We start from the raw sequence: 18,100 nt of genomic DNA on the forward strand, positions 1-18,100 counted from the left end.
TCCTGTGTGCTTCTAGTCTGTGTTCGTGTCCCTTCGCGCTACAATCCAAGATCATGTTAAGGTGCACTGTAGTGGAGGAAGAGTTCGTCGCGTAATGGTAATAGTACTGGGCTTTTATGCTAGAGGTCCTGGGCTTGAATCCGGCCATAGGACAATTTTATACATATATAAAAAAAATTCATTCGTACACAGCGACAATTGGCCCCAGGGGCACATAACAGCACACCCACTAGTACATATTGGCCCACATTTTTAGACTCTACTATCTTTGGGATTAGCCCAAGGAGGCTGGAAACATCCGATCCGGAAAGGTGGTGGTGACTCGCCAAGAAAGACTTTGCCTTTAAATATAGGGCAAGCCGCATTCAGGAACCAGAGGCAGGCACCAATTAATGATGGGTCAGAAACTTCTAACAAAAATATTATAGATCAAATAATGCAACAAAATTATAATGCAAGAAATTGACTCATCGAAAGAGAGGTCATTGTTACGTTGATGTGTTTCAACCACTTTTGAAGCAAGGGCTCGGTGCTCTACCCTTGTATGCCTGCATTGATCGTAGAATATTGCGTGTTCTTCTGTATCAATTATAGTATCACCACATGCATCTGGGAAAGCAATGCCAAAGCTCTTCCCTGTTCCCTGCTTGTAAACAGTAAGAACACCTCCCAAACAAAGAATAGTCGCCACAAATGCTAATTTCGCCACCAGACGGCTAAGCGGGCCTGCACTAAGTTTAATTTGACCATTCAAAGCGAGTCTATAGCATATCTTTCAGGACCTGAATCGTGTTTTGCTCCCATAAAGGCTCAGCATACTTTATTAAGTACACCATTGTACGGTTTGAAATGAAAAGCGAAATTTATAAAGCTTTCACAATGCAGTTACACTGTGAAAGGACCAGTGTGTACCAAAAATCAATAAAATCCATCTGGTAGAGTTTTCTTGGGCCTTAATGGGCTAATATTTAATGGGCATTCAGACATAGCAGTCAGCTGTTACTTTTACATAGTATTGTACTCCTCCGATTCTTGTGTTGCCACTTTTATTCAAAGTGAGAAATGCACTGAGCAGCACCATTTCTAGTATCCGTGCTTGCTCAAAAGCTAAGGACATCAGTTATTGGAAGCAGGTTACATCGCATCTTCACAGCTAAGAGAGTATAGCACTTTGCAGCTGCGAAACTGGGCCTGATTGATATCATTATGTTTTGAAAGCTTTAGTAGGCCTTTTTCTGCTTCAAAACATCTGCCAGCCTAATCTCGGCCTCAGTTATTGTTCAAATTAAGATAAACTGTGAAATACGCATGCCAGTGTACTTATCTATGCACATAGATTCATCGCAAGAGGCTTGTCTACATAACAGGTAAATGATTTTCCATCTCATAAAATGCTTACACTATGCATATGTATGTGTACTGATTGCAAAACTGATTACACTGCTATTAGCTTTGCAGCCTGCCTTGCAGAAAAGCTAGCTTTACAATTAAGAAATTTATTTATTGAGCTGCAAAAGCAGTACTTAAGCAGTGTTCAAGACCCTTTATGTACATTGGCAGGGAATATCACGATAGGCCTGTCTTGAATTTGCAGTTGGTGCAAATAAAAAAACGAAGGCTTTCTGTCTCTTTATTTAGAGTTCCAAACCATTTACGAACGTTTGGATGCAACACTAATAGAGAGAGGGGAGTCCTTCTACCAAGACATGATGGGAGAAGTTGTTAAGGACCTTGAAGAGCGAGGTAAGGACCACTAGAAGCTTCCTTGCCAAAAGCAAATTTTATGTTCATCTGCTATATTCACCCTTTTTGATGGTTGCTGCCTACAGGCAATTCACCATAAAAATGTTTTTTTCTTGAGTTTTTGTATTGACTGCAAAGTTTCTTACTAAATGTCTCCAGTCAACACTGAATGACAGGCAGCAAGTGTTTGGCAAGCAACTCGCTTTCTTGTGAAAGCATGGTCAGTGGAGAAAGACCAACGCAAGATTTCCGGCTGCATTGGTGTCGCACACGTCATGTAAAGCAAATGAAATGTACTATTGCACTCGGTATGAACTACAATGCACAACTGCTTTGCCACATGCTTTTGCATTGTAGCTCATGCTGAGCGCGATAGTACACCAGTGGTTCACATATGACGAGAGCTGTATTTATAAATTTCAAATGAAGCCATGGGTGGCTTGTGGTGATGTCCACTTACAGTTTTCTGCCTGTTGTTTCTCCCCTATTGCTGAATAAGTTTCTACAAAATATTTTTCATTTCATTGACTATGCTTATTCTTGATATGTTTTGCACAACATTTTGTACAATGTCTTGCAGAATGTTTTGGGGGGGGTATCTATGCATGCCATCATTAAAGAGGTTAACACTGAGGTGATTAAAATTACCCACAATTTCATGGTGAAATTAGCGTAACATAATTTCTTGGTTTGAACATATCTGGTTAGCTTTTTGACATGTTTTGTCTGTGTCAACAGGAAGAGCTGAAACTGAACTGGGTTACATTTGGTGTTGGTCACCTGTTCGGGCAGACATCCTTCATGACACTCGTGCATCCCCCCTCCCTCCCTTTTTTTTTTTTTTTTGAAATTCTGTGTAAATGCACTCCATTGTGACACACTGCGTACTGTGCACAATAATAAAAATCAGTACATCTGACAGAGACAGGAGTCGCATATTAGACACTGAACCAAATTATTCCTGTGTGGAGAGTCTTTCAACTTGTTTACACCCATAGATGGCACTAACTCATTCCGCTAGTGTCTTGTCATTGCGTTTCGATGCTGCTTATCTTCATGTCGTGTTTTCTTTGAGGGTGTACAGTGCAATGGTAACAACAGGGACAAAAAAGGAGACGTGAACAGCACTAATTTATGTTTCCTTTTTTTTTTTGTGCCTGTTGCTTCCATTGCTCTGTGAGGCACCCTCGAAGGTGCCTCACCAACTGACCCAAGCAACCATTTTGTTCAGTTGTGTTTTGCGTTGTTGGATGCTGCCATCATCACATTGATGCCCGTTTTCAGGGCATGTGCCCGTGGCGCGTGGCCGAGCTTGCTCAGGGCTAGCTGCCATGGCAGTTGGGACCTGGATGAGTCTTAGTAAAAGTGGTGCTCCTTGTTTGTCTGCCTAGTGCCGGCTCTGAGAGCCTCAATTGGTCTTTGGGGTCAGAAGCCGCGACCTTGAGCCCACATTGTTTACAAAATATTTGCTTTCGGAGCGACTCTTCGCTACACACTGCAACTGATGTGCTTTGTGTTTCTGGGCGAAATGTTCACCCCACTCCTGGGTGCTTATCATTGTCACTGTAATACTGCTCCACTTAAGAGCCAGCATGAAAACGTTCCCACGAAAACATTTTCAGAGCCTCCCAAGAAAACATTCTCAGATTACCAGAATTCTTTAAGGGTCCAAAGAAACCAGCGCATCAAGGCACAGCCAGAGCTCTATTCAAATGAATAATGTTTGGAAGAAGGGGAAAAAAAATTATGCAAGCAGAAAGTTTACTTATTTATTTGTTTATTTATATATACTGCAATCTCATACAAGATGCAGAGTGGTGCAATACAGTAATAAACATTGGCAAGCATAATCAAATACAAGTGGGGAAGAAAAATCAGCAGAAAAGAGAGAAGGCATGAGAGAAGGTCATGATAAAAGCTGCACTTCAAAACACGTCAGAGAATCCTGTATTACTGTTTGGTCTGAAAGTTTATTTCAATCTACTATTGTTTGTGGAAAATAAGAATATTTAAAGCAATTGTTACATGGTGTGAGCAGGATAATTGATAGGAAGAATGCTCAAGTAAGAATACTTGATGCATCAACGTTATAATTAGTAGAGTGTGAATACTGAATAGCAGATTTTAAATTGAATATAAAATCGAATCAAGACAATGAAAAGCCAAACATCAGAATATCTTTCACAGAATTTAATTATTACAAATTTTGGGCAGGAAGATTTGGCGCTGCACAAGCTCAGGAGCATTGTAGCTTTGCATAACAAGAATGTTGCAAGCTATGAGTAACTTCGGTACCTAGGAATCAAGATAGTATACACTACAGTATACTCTTATTAAAGGGAACACCAAATTAGCATGCTAGAACTGATTACAGCTCAGTTCTAGTATATGAAGGTCTGGAAAATATCTTTTTTTATCAGTAGAGTTTCTGTTGAATAGAATCGAGTGCTTTTCTTTTCATATGAAACTAACGAATTAGTGATGTTCTGTTGTACTGAATGCCAGTGAGGTCATCAGTTGAATAGTGGACCTGTGTTTTGTGGCAATCTTTTATTTATTGCACAGAAAGTTTTTCATTCCACTTTTTAATTACAGAAGGGTTAAACTGACTTTACAGCAGTTGGGTTATCTAAGCGCAATCTGCGTGACAGACAAAAGGACTGCTCATCACGTGGCAAAGCCTTTAGCGCAATTAAAAAAAGACTGGGACATGACAGAGACACGGGACAGCGCTGTCCATTATGAGTAAACCGTACCAACTAGCCCAAGAATCAGCCTTGTTGACCATTACGTGACTTCATGCCGCTCCGGATGTAGCCGGCACCGACGGTAAAGAGCAGGTGCCATTCATGCCATTTCATTGTCAGGTTCGGCTTAATTTGTCACCTGTCAAAGAATCCAAAATCTGGAGGGTCAGGGCAAGTTCGTGGGGTGATCGCTACCTCCCCCTCCCTTCCTATTCCTCCTCATTCATCCGCTGTCTCTCACTTTCGTTTGCAAGGCAGTTTGTTCGCTTTCCGAGTGTCTTGCAGCTGCTCCAAGCAGATCTGTGTCGATTTGGCATCAGACCGTAACTTTAATCACCTACACGCTATGAAGCAGGGCCAATTAGTCCTGATGGCTGAGGCAGTGTGGCCAGGATGAAAATTTGCCACAAGGCGTCACGGAATGCTTGCCACTAATATGTTCGTACAGATGGCTCATCTATAATTGGTATCGAGATCACATGTGCAGGTCAAATTGATGGCTGTTCAAGCGACGTCAAGTTGGTCGCCGCGTATCCAACATGATCTGTGCGTCTATCAGCAGCTAATCAGGCCGATCTTTGCACTTTACAAAATATGTACTGTTTTTGTTGCTATTTTCACTGCCCATCGTTGCATTATCATTTCACTCGGTCCTTTCGACCTGGACAAACCTTGTACCGACAAAGGTGGCCCCCGTCAACACGGTGCTGTCTGCCAATTGTGGCGTTGGGGCACCCTGTGCAGTTCCCGCATTGGGCTGGTGTCGGGAAGCATTTGCAGTGACAGTCTGCTACCAGGTTAGCCAGGGCTGCCAAACCACAGCGCTCTTTTTGCACCACAAACGAAGTGAAATGCTCGTTTGGGCGGCATTGCACAAGAGGGGCTATGCGATGTACGCAACCTGTGGCACTATGCGGATCTCCACATTGAAGATATTGAATATCCGAGAAATCAAATGGTAGGTTATTTGAATGTTCACTATTCGATTCGGTAATATTTGAGTATTCTCACATGTCTAGTTATAATGGCCGATGAAAAGTTGAAAAAAAGAATTTTAAGCGGTTAGTGTAATTCGTATCTGCCACCGGCAGTACTTTACTTTGCCTTAGCAGTTCAATTATTTAAGTACAGCCATAAAAATAGCAAATAAATTTCAGCTTCCTTTTGAATTCTTTTTAATTTGTTAGAAAAAAAAGAAACGCTTTCAAAGACACTTGGCCATGGCTGTATATCTACATGTCTTGTCCAGAAAAGGTTATTGGTTATATACAGTAGAAACTCATTCTTATGTTTTGGGAAGAATTGCAAGAATAAATGTACTAACTGGAAAAAAAATTTAATTCAAAGTCATTTAAAATATTAGCAGACTCGACTGTAGTTGGAATCTGTGTATTACGAAGCATTGTGCGAATCTTTACATCATGGGATGCTGATGTGCGTTGTCGTTTTTGCGGCTTTCACAAGCTTACATTTACGTTCCTCAAATTCACCTATGGGTCAGCAGCTTTTTCAGCTGGTGAATTTCGGCGGGAAGTTTTGACATGCCCAGTTGTTGAGAATAGTTGTGGCACGAGACGGCACTGAGCTAGTGGGACCAGAGCGAGCCGAGACAAGTCGTGTTGTTTTCCTATTGTGTAGTGTTTTGAGACAAAGACACGTTACCTAGGTGAAATTGGGTTGGTAGGTGATATTGGAATATGATGCCGCCAGAGTGAAACATGACGCTGACTTTGCGCCGCCTGCAGCAGTGAACGGTGGTGCGTTTGGATTATCGTCTATTAAATGTGTGCAGTATACTTCCAACGGCACTATGACACATGCACTGTGAAACAGACAGCTAAAGATGCTTATCACAAAGAGTTACTAGTGATATATGTGAATGCAATGTTTGACAACGCGTAAGGAGATTTGGTTGTACTGGAAGGGGAAACTGAGTGCATGCCAACATTTTAAGGTAACATGGGTGGGTGAATAGTATGGGGAAGGTGCCGTGGCGGGTGTCTACTGCTCTCAATCAATTTATTTTAATGCAAAGCTTTCTTTACAAACCGCCAAGTGCCTCTCGTTGACCGTTGCTGCCAGCTGCTGCTACAGTCTCTCCGAACTGCTCACACTCAGCTACAGGACGATGTCCCATAACCTGCAGCAGTGGAAAGTAGAGGGGGGAAGCCAGCCTGCACATACAGGTTGTTGGCTGCTAATGGAGAGGGTGAGGGGGCCGTGACGTGGAGAGCCATGATGAGACGGGGAAGAGGGCACCAGAGGATATGGCCTCATGTAGCACATGCATTGCACAGTCTAGTAACTGCATCGACAGTCGCATCTTGTGCCTACAGGGGGAGGTCGGGTACCCCATACAAATGGCACAGAAAGTCAGCTTGCCTTTTTCAACCCCTGTAATGCTGGGTGCGTTCAAAGGTGCATTGCAATGCAGAGCTCCTTGTACGGGGCATCCTTGTGCCAGATGAGAAGGTGTGCATAACCACTGTCTCGTCAGCTTCTCTGTATATAGATTCCAACAGGGCATGTTGGATCTTCGTCATTTTTTAAAGTGAAGCTTTCTTTGCCTTTTCCTTTGACTTTTCCACTGCTACTGCTGTTGCTGTCTTGCACGCCGTGTCGGGAGGTGGTTCAAAGCATGCATGTGCATGTCAAGGGCTTGGCACAGAAGACAGGTGACGTGAGAAACTTGTTTCAACCATTCCATCGCGTCGCATGTGCACAATGCCCTCTGGAGCTCCCTGGGCATTTCCATAACACCCTCTTGACAGCTGTAATTATCCATGACTCCCTGCAAGAGCATTGCAGAAACTGTAGTGCTTACCTGCAGTGAATAGAGGTAGAGAATGGGTAGAGTCTACGGAGTCACGAAACGAGTAAATGACAGCCTTGCCACCCGTCGTTTGCAGTTTCCATACATAAGCGAAGGGTGGGAGAGCGAAGAGATGGCTTGAGAAAGTGAGGAAACGCTACTACTCCTAGACATGGTACTGTATCTGCTATTTCTGAAAAATAAACACCATGCAAAGTTGCATTAAAGCACCGTAGCATCTATGCGATACTGCGGAAGCAGTCACACGTCAAATAAACACTTCTGCGCCCACCATGGTAGGCTTTGTGTCTATGGCATTGCTCTAGGTTGCGGTTTTGATACCAATTGTGGCAGCCACATTCCGATGGGCATTAAATACAAAAACACTTGTGTACTTAGATTTAGGTGCATGTCAAAGAACCCCAGAGGGCCCAAATTAATACTTCGTCCGCCACTACAGCATGCCTAATGATATGATTGTGGTTTTGGCACGTACAGCCCCATAATTAAAGTTAAATTACGTTAAACACTTCTGCCACAATGCAATGTGCCAAGTAAGGCAATACCAATGCTAACCTTCTCGAAGGTTATGAACAGGGGGGCACAGCAGCACCTCAAGCGAGCACATCTCACTGTGTGTTCTGTGTACTGCGCAGACAAACAGCAGTGGTGCACACAAAGTAACGTTTAGCATCCACTAACGACTCGTATTGGACCGAACGCTGAATAAATTAAACATTTGGCGTCAACATCACCGTTAAGTGTCGTCAATCAAAGTGAACAGCACAGAAAGCTCCGCTTACATAGATTCTCACAGCGCATGGGATCTGCATAATTTTTTTGGCATGAGATCTAGTGGCCAGAAAACGTACCATGCGATTGCAGTTTAGCTATCTACTGAACGTTCGTGAAGAAAGATTGCATTTTCTGGGAGTGCATTAACCGTTAAGAAAGAAGCCTAACTGTAGTGTAATTTTTTGTGTTCTCAATTGCAATGTTGACACCGGGCAGTCGTATGAAATGGAATCGTATCAACGAGGCTCTAGTGTTGGGGCTGGGCAGTATTGAAGGTACATATATCTTAGATACTATATTAAGGCACTCTTTGGATTTCTTGTACAGTGAAACCTCTTTAAACCAAAGTTGGCTGGAGCTTGGAAAAAGTATGTACTAAATGGTAGTACTGCTTAACTGAAATAGCGCGAGATTGCCCACTTACCTGTGTGGGGATGCGTGACTCTCGCGCGTCCCCTGATATCTTGTTTTCCTGCATAGCCCCCGTCTCAGTGCGGCTTCGCCGCGTGGCTCGCGGCGGTCGGAGTGGCTGAAGCGCAGTGCGAGAGATGGCGCGAGTGTCGCGCTGCTACGGGGTTACTTGGGTGCCGGCAAGACAAGGCGCCCGCTCTTGGGTTCGAGATCGTTGAGCGGCGCGGACGTCCCGCGCGGGCGCCGATCCATGCTTCTGCGAGACCGTCTTGCGTGGCTGCCTTCGAGCGCGCCACTGTTCACATGACCGTACACGCGAACGACCAGGCGTTGGGATCCAGCATGGGCCGAACATATTCGCTCGCTATCCGGTCGCGGTGAGTTGGACTTCTAGATTTGTCGCGCGCCCATCGGCATGTTTTGTGGGTAGCAGCCCGGCTAGCTGGCATCGATCTATGAAAGGTGCAATAAATGCCCTTGTGATTGTTTCCATTACTGTGTTGTCGTTCCTTTGTCCCAAGAGTACGGGAGGAGAAACCCACACCTGTTAAAAAACGGAACTCAGAGAGAGTGCAATGAAAGGTAAAAAAACATGCAGTGTTTATTTACTTCGCACAACAAAAGTCTATTATTTTCGTTTGATGTTGTGGCATCCTAGCAGCAGCCTCAAACTTACTTAAGCTGCAAGCCAGCTTTTCTACCAGCCCCCTCTTCTAGGGTGACACCCACATGAGGCTCATGCAGCTTCTGTCACTGTCAGACCTGCATCACCCGTGCTGTCGCTTTCCGTGTCCTCATCACTGTCGTTAGGTGAAACTTTGGCAATAACAGAGGCAACGATGGCGAAAAGTCAAATCTCGTAGCCGACATTTTTTTGCGGTTGCAGCAGCACTGCCGAGCAACTTCTTCGCATTCCAAATGCCACACAACCTAGTCAACGATATATCCCTTTCGCATGCCAGCGCCGACTTCATGCCATGTTCAATAGCACGAACAATATCCAATTTTTCTTCTATGCTGAGCACCCGGTTTTTGTCCGACCTTCGGCATGACACGAGTCCTAGCTTGCACTTCGCCACAACACAGGCCACAACGCTCTCTGGCGCAATGCCGAAAGGATGGTGATGTGGCTTCACCCTTCCAAGTGCCCTTTCCGTTTGTGCTTGGAAGCCGTTCTGATCTCTGAGGCTTGTTGTTCTGCCAGGCTGATCTACCGCCGTTATTCTAATTGTGATGTACCACTGTGATTGCACAACGAAAAGTGGAAATACTATGTGTTAACCAACATGTACGCAATAAGCTGGTACGGTTTATGTGGATACCAAACGCATTATATTCAATGGCTGCTGAGTCGGGGATTTGACTTTATTACTTTTAAAATGAAGCTACTGTTTAAGTGGGTATGGTTTAACGAAAGTTTCACTGTATCGATATTTTCCCATACGTCCCATGAAATATTGTGTATCTTAATATACAAGATAAACCTATAGAAAAATACACAAAAGACATTCACAGTCACTGAAGCTAGCAGATGATGGCAGGTAATGCTTAATCTACGAGACGACACTTTTGTGCTAATATTCTAATAATGAAACACAATTGAGAAATTCAGATGCTGTGGGGTGCTAGTATTAATAATTGGCAAAGTTTGAGTAATTAACCTCCTAAACATTGTTGTTTGGAGGAATGATGCAACTGCAGAATTGAAGTCATTTAGCCTTTTTCTAGAAATGTGGTACTTAGAAGCAGTTTTGAGAAATATGAACTGAACGTGTCGTGAAATGCATTGCTGTTCCAGCTAAGAGCTTCTTCACTGAATTTTGCACACTACAAAAATATATTATCTGGAAGAGTGGTGCATTTAGCTGCAGATTTATAGTACTTGAGTACACATTACGAGCATTGATCCAGTCAATGTTAATACTCTCGCAGGCGCTCCGTAATGAAATTCGAACCTGTGGGCTTTGCATTGGGTGCACTTTTAAGAACATGATCCGGAGCTCTCCACTACTATACGGTGTGCCTTATAAACCACTGTGCTGTTTTGGGACGTTTAACCTAAAGCCCCTCAAATTTCAAAGTAGTGACACGCTTTGAAGAATGCCGCCTCCTCTTCGCGCGTCCTGGCTGAGGCCGACGTCATGTCGCTATTGGCCTTATGGCATTACGTGGGCCCTCGCGCCGGCTTCGTTTGTTTACAGTCTCTCTCCACTGCCATTTTTGCTTGAGAAGCATCTACTGACTGGTGAGTAGCACATGTTGGTGCCATTGCTCTTCCATGTTGTTTTGGTTTGCAAATGCCTTCAACTAAGTTTTGTGGCAAGTGCAATGTCCCTTCACGGCATTTTCCATCAGCATGACCTGCTGCACCTTTGTATGCGAAAATAGTTTCAGCAAAGGCTAGAAGCTCTTCCTGATACCATCCGGTAAACGCGACGGGTTAAGAAAAACATAGATTCATCGACTTGAGAGGGAGAACATATTGCACAGTTCACTGAGCAAGTTGCCATTTGTCTGCATGCTTTAACACAATTCCACTGCGATGTGTGCTTTGCTTGTATAAGCAGTACGTGGTAGTATTTCGTGCGCTTATAATAGTTTTGTGTGGCAATGGCCTAAATACGTGGGCATGTGAGCCTGTGTGCAAAGATGTGATTATGAAACTTTTATTAAGATTCAGCTCAGTCCATTTGACAAACTTTGAGATTCGAGTGTGACAACTCATCTTAGGAAAGCAACTCTCTGCCTTTTGTGGTTACTTACTTGCCTTCTTTAGAGCAAATAGCTATAGGATAGGGATAACTTTAATAAAGTGCCGGCAAACGACGGTTCAACGCGTCGTGACGCTGGCCAAGCGTCGACCCGGGGTTATACCCTACTCTACACTAGCCCAGTTGGGCCAGTTTGTAGAAGGTCATGAGGCTTGTGCTTTTCGAGCGCACCCCGGGCCTGCTGGACGGCCCATAGTTGTGAGTCCTTGTCTGTAGACTGCAGTGCACCTTGAAGTTCGGGCGGGTAAGTCCTGGAGGTAGCTGCCGTCGGGAACCTGGCACAGTCCCACATGATGTGCCATTGGTCCGCCACACCCTCTGCACAAACACCACACAGCCCACTCGGATAGAGCTCTGGGTGAAGCACGTGCAGCATTGCGGGGGCGAGGAGTGACGCGGTCTGTATTTGCCTTAGTATTACGGCCTCCTCCCGATTGAGTGCTGGGTGGTGAGGCAGCATTGTCTGTCGAGCTAAGCGGTAACACTTGGTTACTTCGGCATAACTGGTCAATCTGTCCTTGGTTTCGAACCACCACACGGAACGGTCACTCTCGGCGGCGCGGAAAGTAAGCACTCGCGCCGCCGAATGGGCCGTCTCGTTGTGGTTCGGTGAGGATGCACACTCGCCGGCGTGCACCGGGAACCACTTGATACGGACGGTGCTGCCGCGATCTTGAAGTTGGAGCTTGCCGATGATGGCAGCCGCCGGCGCTCATATTCGCCCCTTGGCAAAGTTGCGCACGGCATTCCTCGAGTCGCTGAGCACGGTGCGACACTCGGCCTCGGTGATCGCCAGAGCGATGGCAACCTCCTCAGCGTCTGTGGCGTTCGTGCACTGCACGCTTGCCGCCGTTGTCTTGGTGCCGGTAGCCGCTGCAACGACCACTGCCGCAAAGCCTTCCCGCTTGTATTCCGCTGCGTCCACGTACCGTGCGTGCGGGTCTTGGGCGTATTGTTCAGTGAGGGCCTTGGCCCGCGCCTGCCGCCGTTCTTGGTTGTATTCTGGGTGCATGTTCTTCAGGATGGGGTCCACGTAAATGTGGGCCCGCACCTCATCTGTGATCTCGCACGGTTGCCGGCTGGAAGCTTGGGGGTTGTAACCCAGGGACGTCAGTATACTGCGGCCCATCTTGGTGGTAGAGAGGCGCTCGAATTGCGCGGTGAGCTGCGCCTCGGCTATTTCTTCTAGCTGTGTTTGCCTCTTTTGTTCATGTTCATCATGTTCATGTTCATCACCCAGTGGATTTGCGATAGGAAAAAAAAAGGCATGCATGCTCTCCCAAAACCGAGTTACAGGGCTTGTTTGTCAACGAACGACAGCATCATAGGTCTTTGAGACGTACATGCTAATTTGTGTGAGCTTTAAAATGCTTGAAACTTAAGGTGCAGGGGTGGAGCACTCGCGGAGAAGACATGTGGTCGCCTGCTCGTTTACTGGTTGGTCTAGTTGTCGGCTGCTCATTCGTTTTGTCATTGGCACGCTCGTTTAGTCGTTTGCTTGCGCATTCACTCAAATATTACTTCGTACAGCCACTATGTCTCTGAGGCGCACTTGTTGTAGGACACTTAGGCTGGTGTGTTTAATTACGTAATGAGACAACAAATGGTGCCTAAATATCAACGACTGCATCATTTCACTTACTGCAATTTCGGCCGCATCATAGCTTGGCAATTCTTTGCACGGTCATCAATAAAGTCGTATCTTGCAAATGTTATTTTAGAGCGAGCGCAACCATCCTCAATGCATGCGCCTTAGTGCAACTTGGTTTGCAACAAGTGTGCCACTTCGTAATAATGCACAATGAGATGTTATTCGTGATTAGTCACAAACCTGAAAAAAATTATTTACTCAACATGAGCTCACTATGCTCTTGTTTGAGCTTGAATGAAGTGCTGTTATCGCATTCCCGCATCGCGAATGAATACTAAAAAACTGATTTCATTTTCTATACGCGCAGAATCCCGACTTGCTGATCGGCCACACATATTTCTGCCGGTTTTGAGGCACGAGAAACATAATAGCACCAGCACGCACGTTGGCAGCACTGTAGCTTGTAGTACTCTATCGAACCTTCATAGCAGCAATCGTGCCCTCTTCCAGCCTTTGTGCGTCATAGCTGATACCCGCTGCGAATTCACACAATAAGGATGGTGTGGTATATTTAGGTTACTGAGGGCTTGCTAGAGGCCTGGATGTTGCCATTCGATTGTAAACATATTATTTACGACCATTTGAAACAAGTTCTTGCAAGACGCGCTTGACAGATGTTGCGTACCTAATGGTAGCGCACGCAATACATTAGGAGTCATTATGGTACGGCATTAGCGCTTGTTTAGATACTTTTTTAAAAATCGTTATCAGAACATGACAAAGAAATCTGCAATCATTGAATTTGTATAACCTTCCATATAGAAATTTCATGCTGTACAGAAATTTACTCCGAGCTAGAAAGCTTATGCGAACGCTTAAAGCACACTGCTTTGCTATGCGTGCATTCACTCTGCAAAAGGTCGTCTGCTACGCTCAAGCGTTGTAGGTGGCGCCATGGTTGAGGAGGGAGCGCAAAAGAGAGGAGAAATGAGGAGAAGTGAAGGCAGAGAGAGGAAAACGTCACTACTTTACAAAGTTTCAGGGGCTTTAGTTCAACCTGACAAGTTAAATTCTCTGACTTTGTTAGAAGGTCAAAAGAAATTCTTACATGTCAGTAGAGAAAATTTGAATGACAAGGGCTCTGTTGGCCGGAGATAAGGAACTTGCAAGCCAACTATCATAAATTTGCAGCAGCCTCTACAGCAGAGCTATGAGTACAAGCTAACATATCAAAGTATGTTGTGATACAAATTGTGAGCATTGTATTGGATACATTTAATCTCTTAGTACCTTCTATCTGTACCTCAAATACTTATTGTCTCAGTATCGTGTATCTGTATCTGTATCATAATGTAATTTAAAGCATCTTTGCCCAGCCATGTGTAGTGTATAGTCTAAATATTTACAGTGCATTACTTCAGAGAGAAAATTATTGCTAGCAGAAAAGGGGAAGAACAGAGGGTTTTTCCTTTTGATGTTATTCTCATGAGGACGATTCTGCTGCAGCTAATTGAGCATTTGCCATTGTTCACACCAAGCAACCATTTTTGTGAAGTCTTCATTTGATATAGCTTGATCATTAGTGGAATTTATGTTTTTGTATAAAACACAGTCATCAGCATAATGTGTGGTTTTTGTTGAGAGATTTCTATAGATCCCTGGGTAATACCAGAATCAACAGGAACATTGTGGAAAGGCTTGTTAATCAAAACGAATTGGCATCAGTTATAAAGATAGGCCTTCATCTATTTTATTAACTGACGAATCAACAGGAACAATGTGGAAAGAAGCTTTTTAATCAAAATGAATTGACATCGGTTATAAAGATAAGTGTACAGTAAAAGCTCGTTATTCGCACCACAAGGGGAAGCCGCTTCATTTCGAATTAACAAAAGTTCGAACTAACGAAAGTGAAGGACAACAACAGTACACAGCGATTTGGAAGCAGTAGGAAATGTCAGAAATGTAATGCTTGAAAAAGTCCGTGATCGTAGTCTGCCTTTTTTCCTTGAAGGCAACAGCTAGCACTTTTTGCTCTAACGAGCGAATGTGGCGGAAGGCCTCCTCTTTGCCTTCTTCAAAACTGAAGAAGAGACGAGTAGCATCCAATCCAGCCATGACCTCCGCAGCGGAGGGCCGCACTGGCGCTTCGTATTCCTCCTCCTCCTCGTCACTAGCAGTGACAGGTTCAGCGCCTCTGACCTGAGAAATTGTGTCATCTGTCAGCACACCACACACCACTGCACTTTCGTCCACGTCGACATAGTCAGCAAAGGAGATTTGCAAAGCCCCCAAGATTTGCGACGGGCAAGAAATCTCTGAGGTCAATGGAAAACAGAGAGGAGGCAGCCGCCGCTGCCTTCTGGCCGATCTCACGCCGGTTAGATGTTTCCCGATTTTGCCTTTTCTCGCCATTCTCTCCGTTTCGGAGGCGACGCAGCATTCGAATTAAGACTATTTTATGCATAGACTTCTGTGGAGCTTGGCCAGACCAAATTGTACAGTTAGAATTATCCATAAATTCAAATTATTGAAGTTCGAATTAACAAGCTTTCACTGTAGCGTAATGGTGTCGGTACGACGCCAGCCGAGGGAAGGCCGACAAAGCGGCATAACGGCCAGGGCACGGAGCACCGCAGAAAAAAGGACAACTGCCTTTAACAAGGACCAAGCAAAGACTGATTTTATTTCCAGTAGAGGGGAAGGGAACACGGCGCAGCACACCATGTTTGACGTGGTGTGGCGCTAGTGGTCAACACATTTCAAAAATAAAATGCCAGATGAAACAATAGGCTTTCATCTGTTTTAATAACTGGTCATTGTTAATTAAGTACAAATACTAATCTATGATTAGCTTGTTGTAGGAAACCTTGTCGAAAGCTTTGCTGAAATCCGTAAACGTAGTATCGGTTTGTTTTTTCTTATGATTGTTTTGGCAAAGTTGTGTACTGTTTGAACCAACTGAGTAGTGGTTGAAAAGCCAGGCCTGAATGCAGGCTGAGCTTTTGTCAACACCTTGTGTTCATCAAGAAAACTAAATATATGTTTATGAATTATGTGTTTTAATAATTTGCATGCTGTTGAAATAAGTGAACTAGAGCGGTAATATAACAGTTTTAGTTACACGTACGCTGAGACTTCTCGCACACAAACATGAAAGCTCTACGTACCATACATGCACTGCACCTGAAACGCTTTTAGCTACACGTATGCGACGCACGCTAAAAGCAACCATGTATCGCGATCTATCGCCAGGTATAAACACTGCTGTAGCCATTGACATCCAAGACAAATCAAAGCCAAGCCAGTCGAGTTGGATTGGCATGCAAAACACGTAAAAGTGTGTTCTTGTGCCTATTGGAGCTTCGCAATGCCTAGAAGTGCTATACCGCATGTTGTCCTCGAATGAGTTGCACTCCCTTACATCTTGCAACAAATGCAAGTCGTTTTTAGAAAAACGAAGGCACGGAGCTACCTTTTCGGCCTGTTTGGCTGCCATCTTGCAATGATCCTCTCGCTTGTTCGAGATCACACGAGACCGCCGCGCAGAGCTCTCTATATGCGCAAGGCACGCACACGAACGTTTGAGTCTCACGTATGTCCGTGAGACTCACGCAAACCCTTTGCTTTCTGCACCGGCGCACTGCTCACATGTAAGAACTCTACGTACGCAAAGCCTTTACGTACGTGAAAATAAAACTCCAATTTTGAATATGTGTCTTATTTCCTGGTTTATGAAAGGTTTTATTCTGGCTGTTCTCCACTCTGCTAGCACACCATTCTCAAGCAATTTTCTAAATAAGACACACATGTACTTTGAACTCCATTGTGCATCACATTTCCAAGAGGCATTTAGAATATCATCAAGACTTGGAGACTTCCTATCACTAATGTTTAGCAACAAGTTCAAGATACTGTGTTTGGAAACAACATTGGGACTTGAAGGCAAGTCCAATTAAAAGTGAGGCAAGCAATAATGTTTTTCCTTTGAATACACCTTTGAAGTGATCATTGAAGGCAGGTGAAATTGTGTATTCATCTTGTATACAGTTATCATCAATAATAAATGTGTCAGGAAAAGAGGAAGATGGAGTCATCACCCTAAAGAATCTCTTGGGAGACATTTTGAGAAAAATAGGAAGGCTTGCAATTTTGCAGGAAGGTCGACTGTTTGCAATTTTTTTAGCACCATCCATGAACTTAAACACAACTAGATTCATGTACGGGCTGAGCTGGTTTTTGGTATCAGAAATTGACGAGCTGAGCTTGTCTTCAGTAATCGAAATGAGTACTGAGTGGACGAGCCCTGTTTGTCTTTTGATAAGTGAAGGGTTAATGCTCGGCCTATAAGAGTTGCACATTTGATATATTCATAAACATAGTTTAAAGATCTGATGACTTGTGTTAGTATGGCAAGTGCTATCATTTCTAATGTTGCAGTGTGCTTTGTCTTCTTAGCAGATACTATGTACATGTTTAACTATAGTGCAGATTGTATGTAAAATGATGCTATAGAAGCCATGAATATCAGCCTAACATGTGGTCTTACACTGCTAAGGAATCTCAACCATGTTTATCATCTTTTGCAGCGTCTAACATTTGAGTAAAAAATTAAAAAATAACTTGGTTTAGCAAGCACACAGTAGCAACGGCACAAGAAAATGTATGGATTGCATAGTGCCAATGTCTGGATGGTAAAGGTACAGTGTTATGGTTCACTCCGTGTGGTGATGAAGGAATCGAATGCCAAGCGCCTGAGACACAATGTGCCTAATCGTCATGCTCGTCAGCATGAAAAGACTTGTCCGTCGAGTGTGCGCGACGGAATTATGCACCAGTGCAAATCCTACTCTCCACTGTCCTCAGTTCAAGCCCTCTACACCAGTGAGTGGTTTTTCTCCGAATTCCTGTGTGTGGATTGCCAGACAGTGGGTTTCCTCCGTATTCCTCTGTGTGCCCTGACCATTGTGTGGACACGAACCTTTACCAAGGAGCAAGAGAGAATACGGTTGCCCGGATGGTGTAGCATATAAAAAGGCCGGCGAGATGCCACAGACAGATCTTCTCTGCCTTTGCATGCAGGAGCGCACGCCAAAAGTTCCTGTACCTTTTGTCTTGGAACACGGCTCACCCGTAACGATGTATTAAACTTCTGTTATTTGTTTTTACATCATCTCATGTTCCCTGCCAGACCCTCTCCGATGGTCAATCTGGTTTGAGCTCCAAGCAG

At 44.3% G+C, this 18,100-nt stretch overlaps 1 protein-coding gene across 1 annotated transcript in view; it reads left to right on the forward strand.

Moving 5' to 3' along the window:
* The window catches only part of ArgRS (arginine--tRNA ligase-like protein), a 90,524-nt gene that overhangs the window by 30,554 nt on the left and 41,870 nt on the right, over positions 1-18,100 (forward strand). Inside the window, exon 7 of the mRNA XM_055073362.2 lies at positions 1,639-1,743. Within this exon, the coding sequence (XP_054929337.1) occupies positions 1,639-1,743 (105 nt within the window). The remainder of the gene's footprint in view (positions 1-1,638; positions 1,744-18,100) is intronic.

Source organism: Dermacentor andersoni, chromosome 4 (genome assembly GCF_023375885.2).
Source record: "Dermacentor andersoni chromosome 4, qqDerAnde1_hic_scaffold, whole genome shotgun sequence".
Classification (NCBI taxonomy): domain Eukaryota; kingdom Metazoa; phylum Arthropoda; class Arachnida; order Ixodida; family Ixodidae; genus Dermacentor; species Dermacentor andersoni.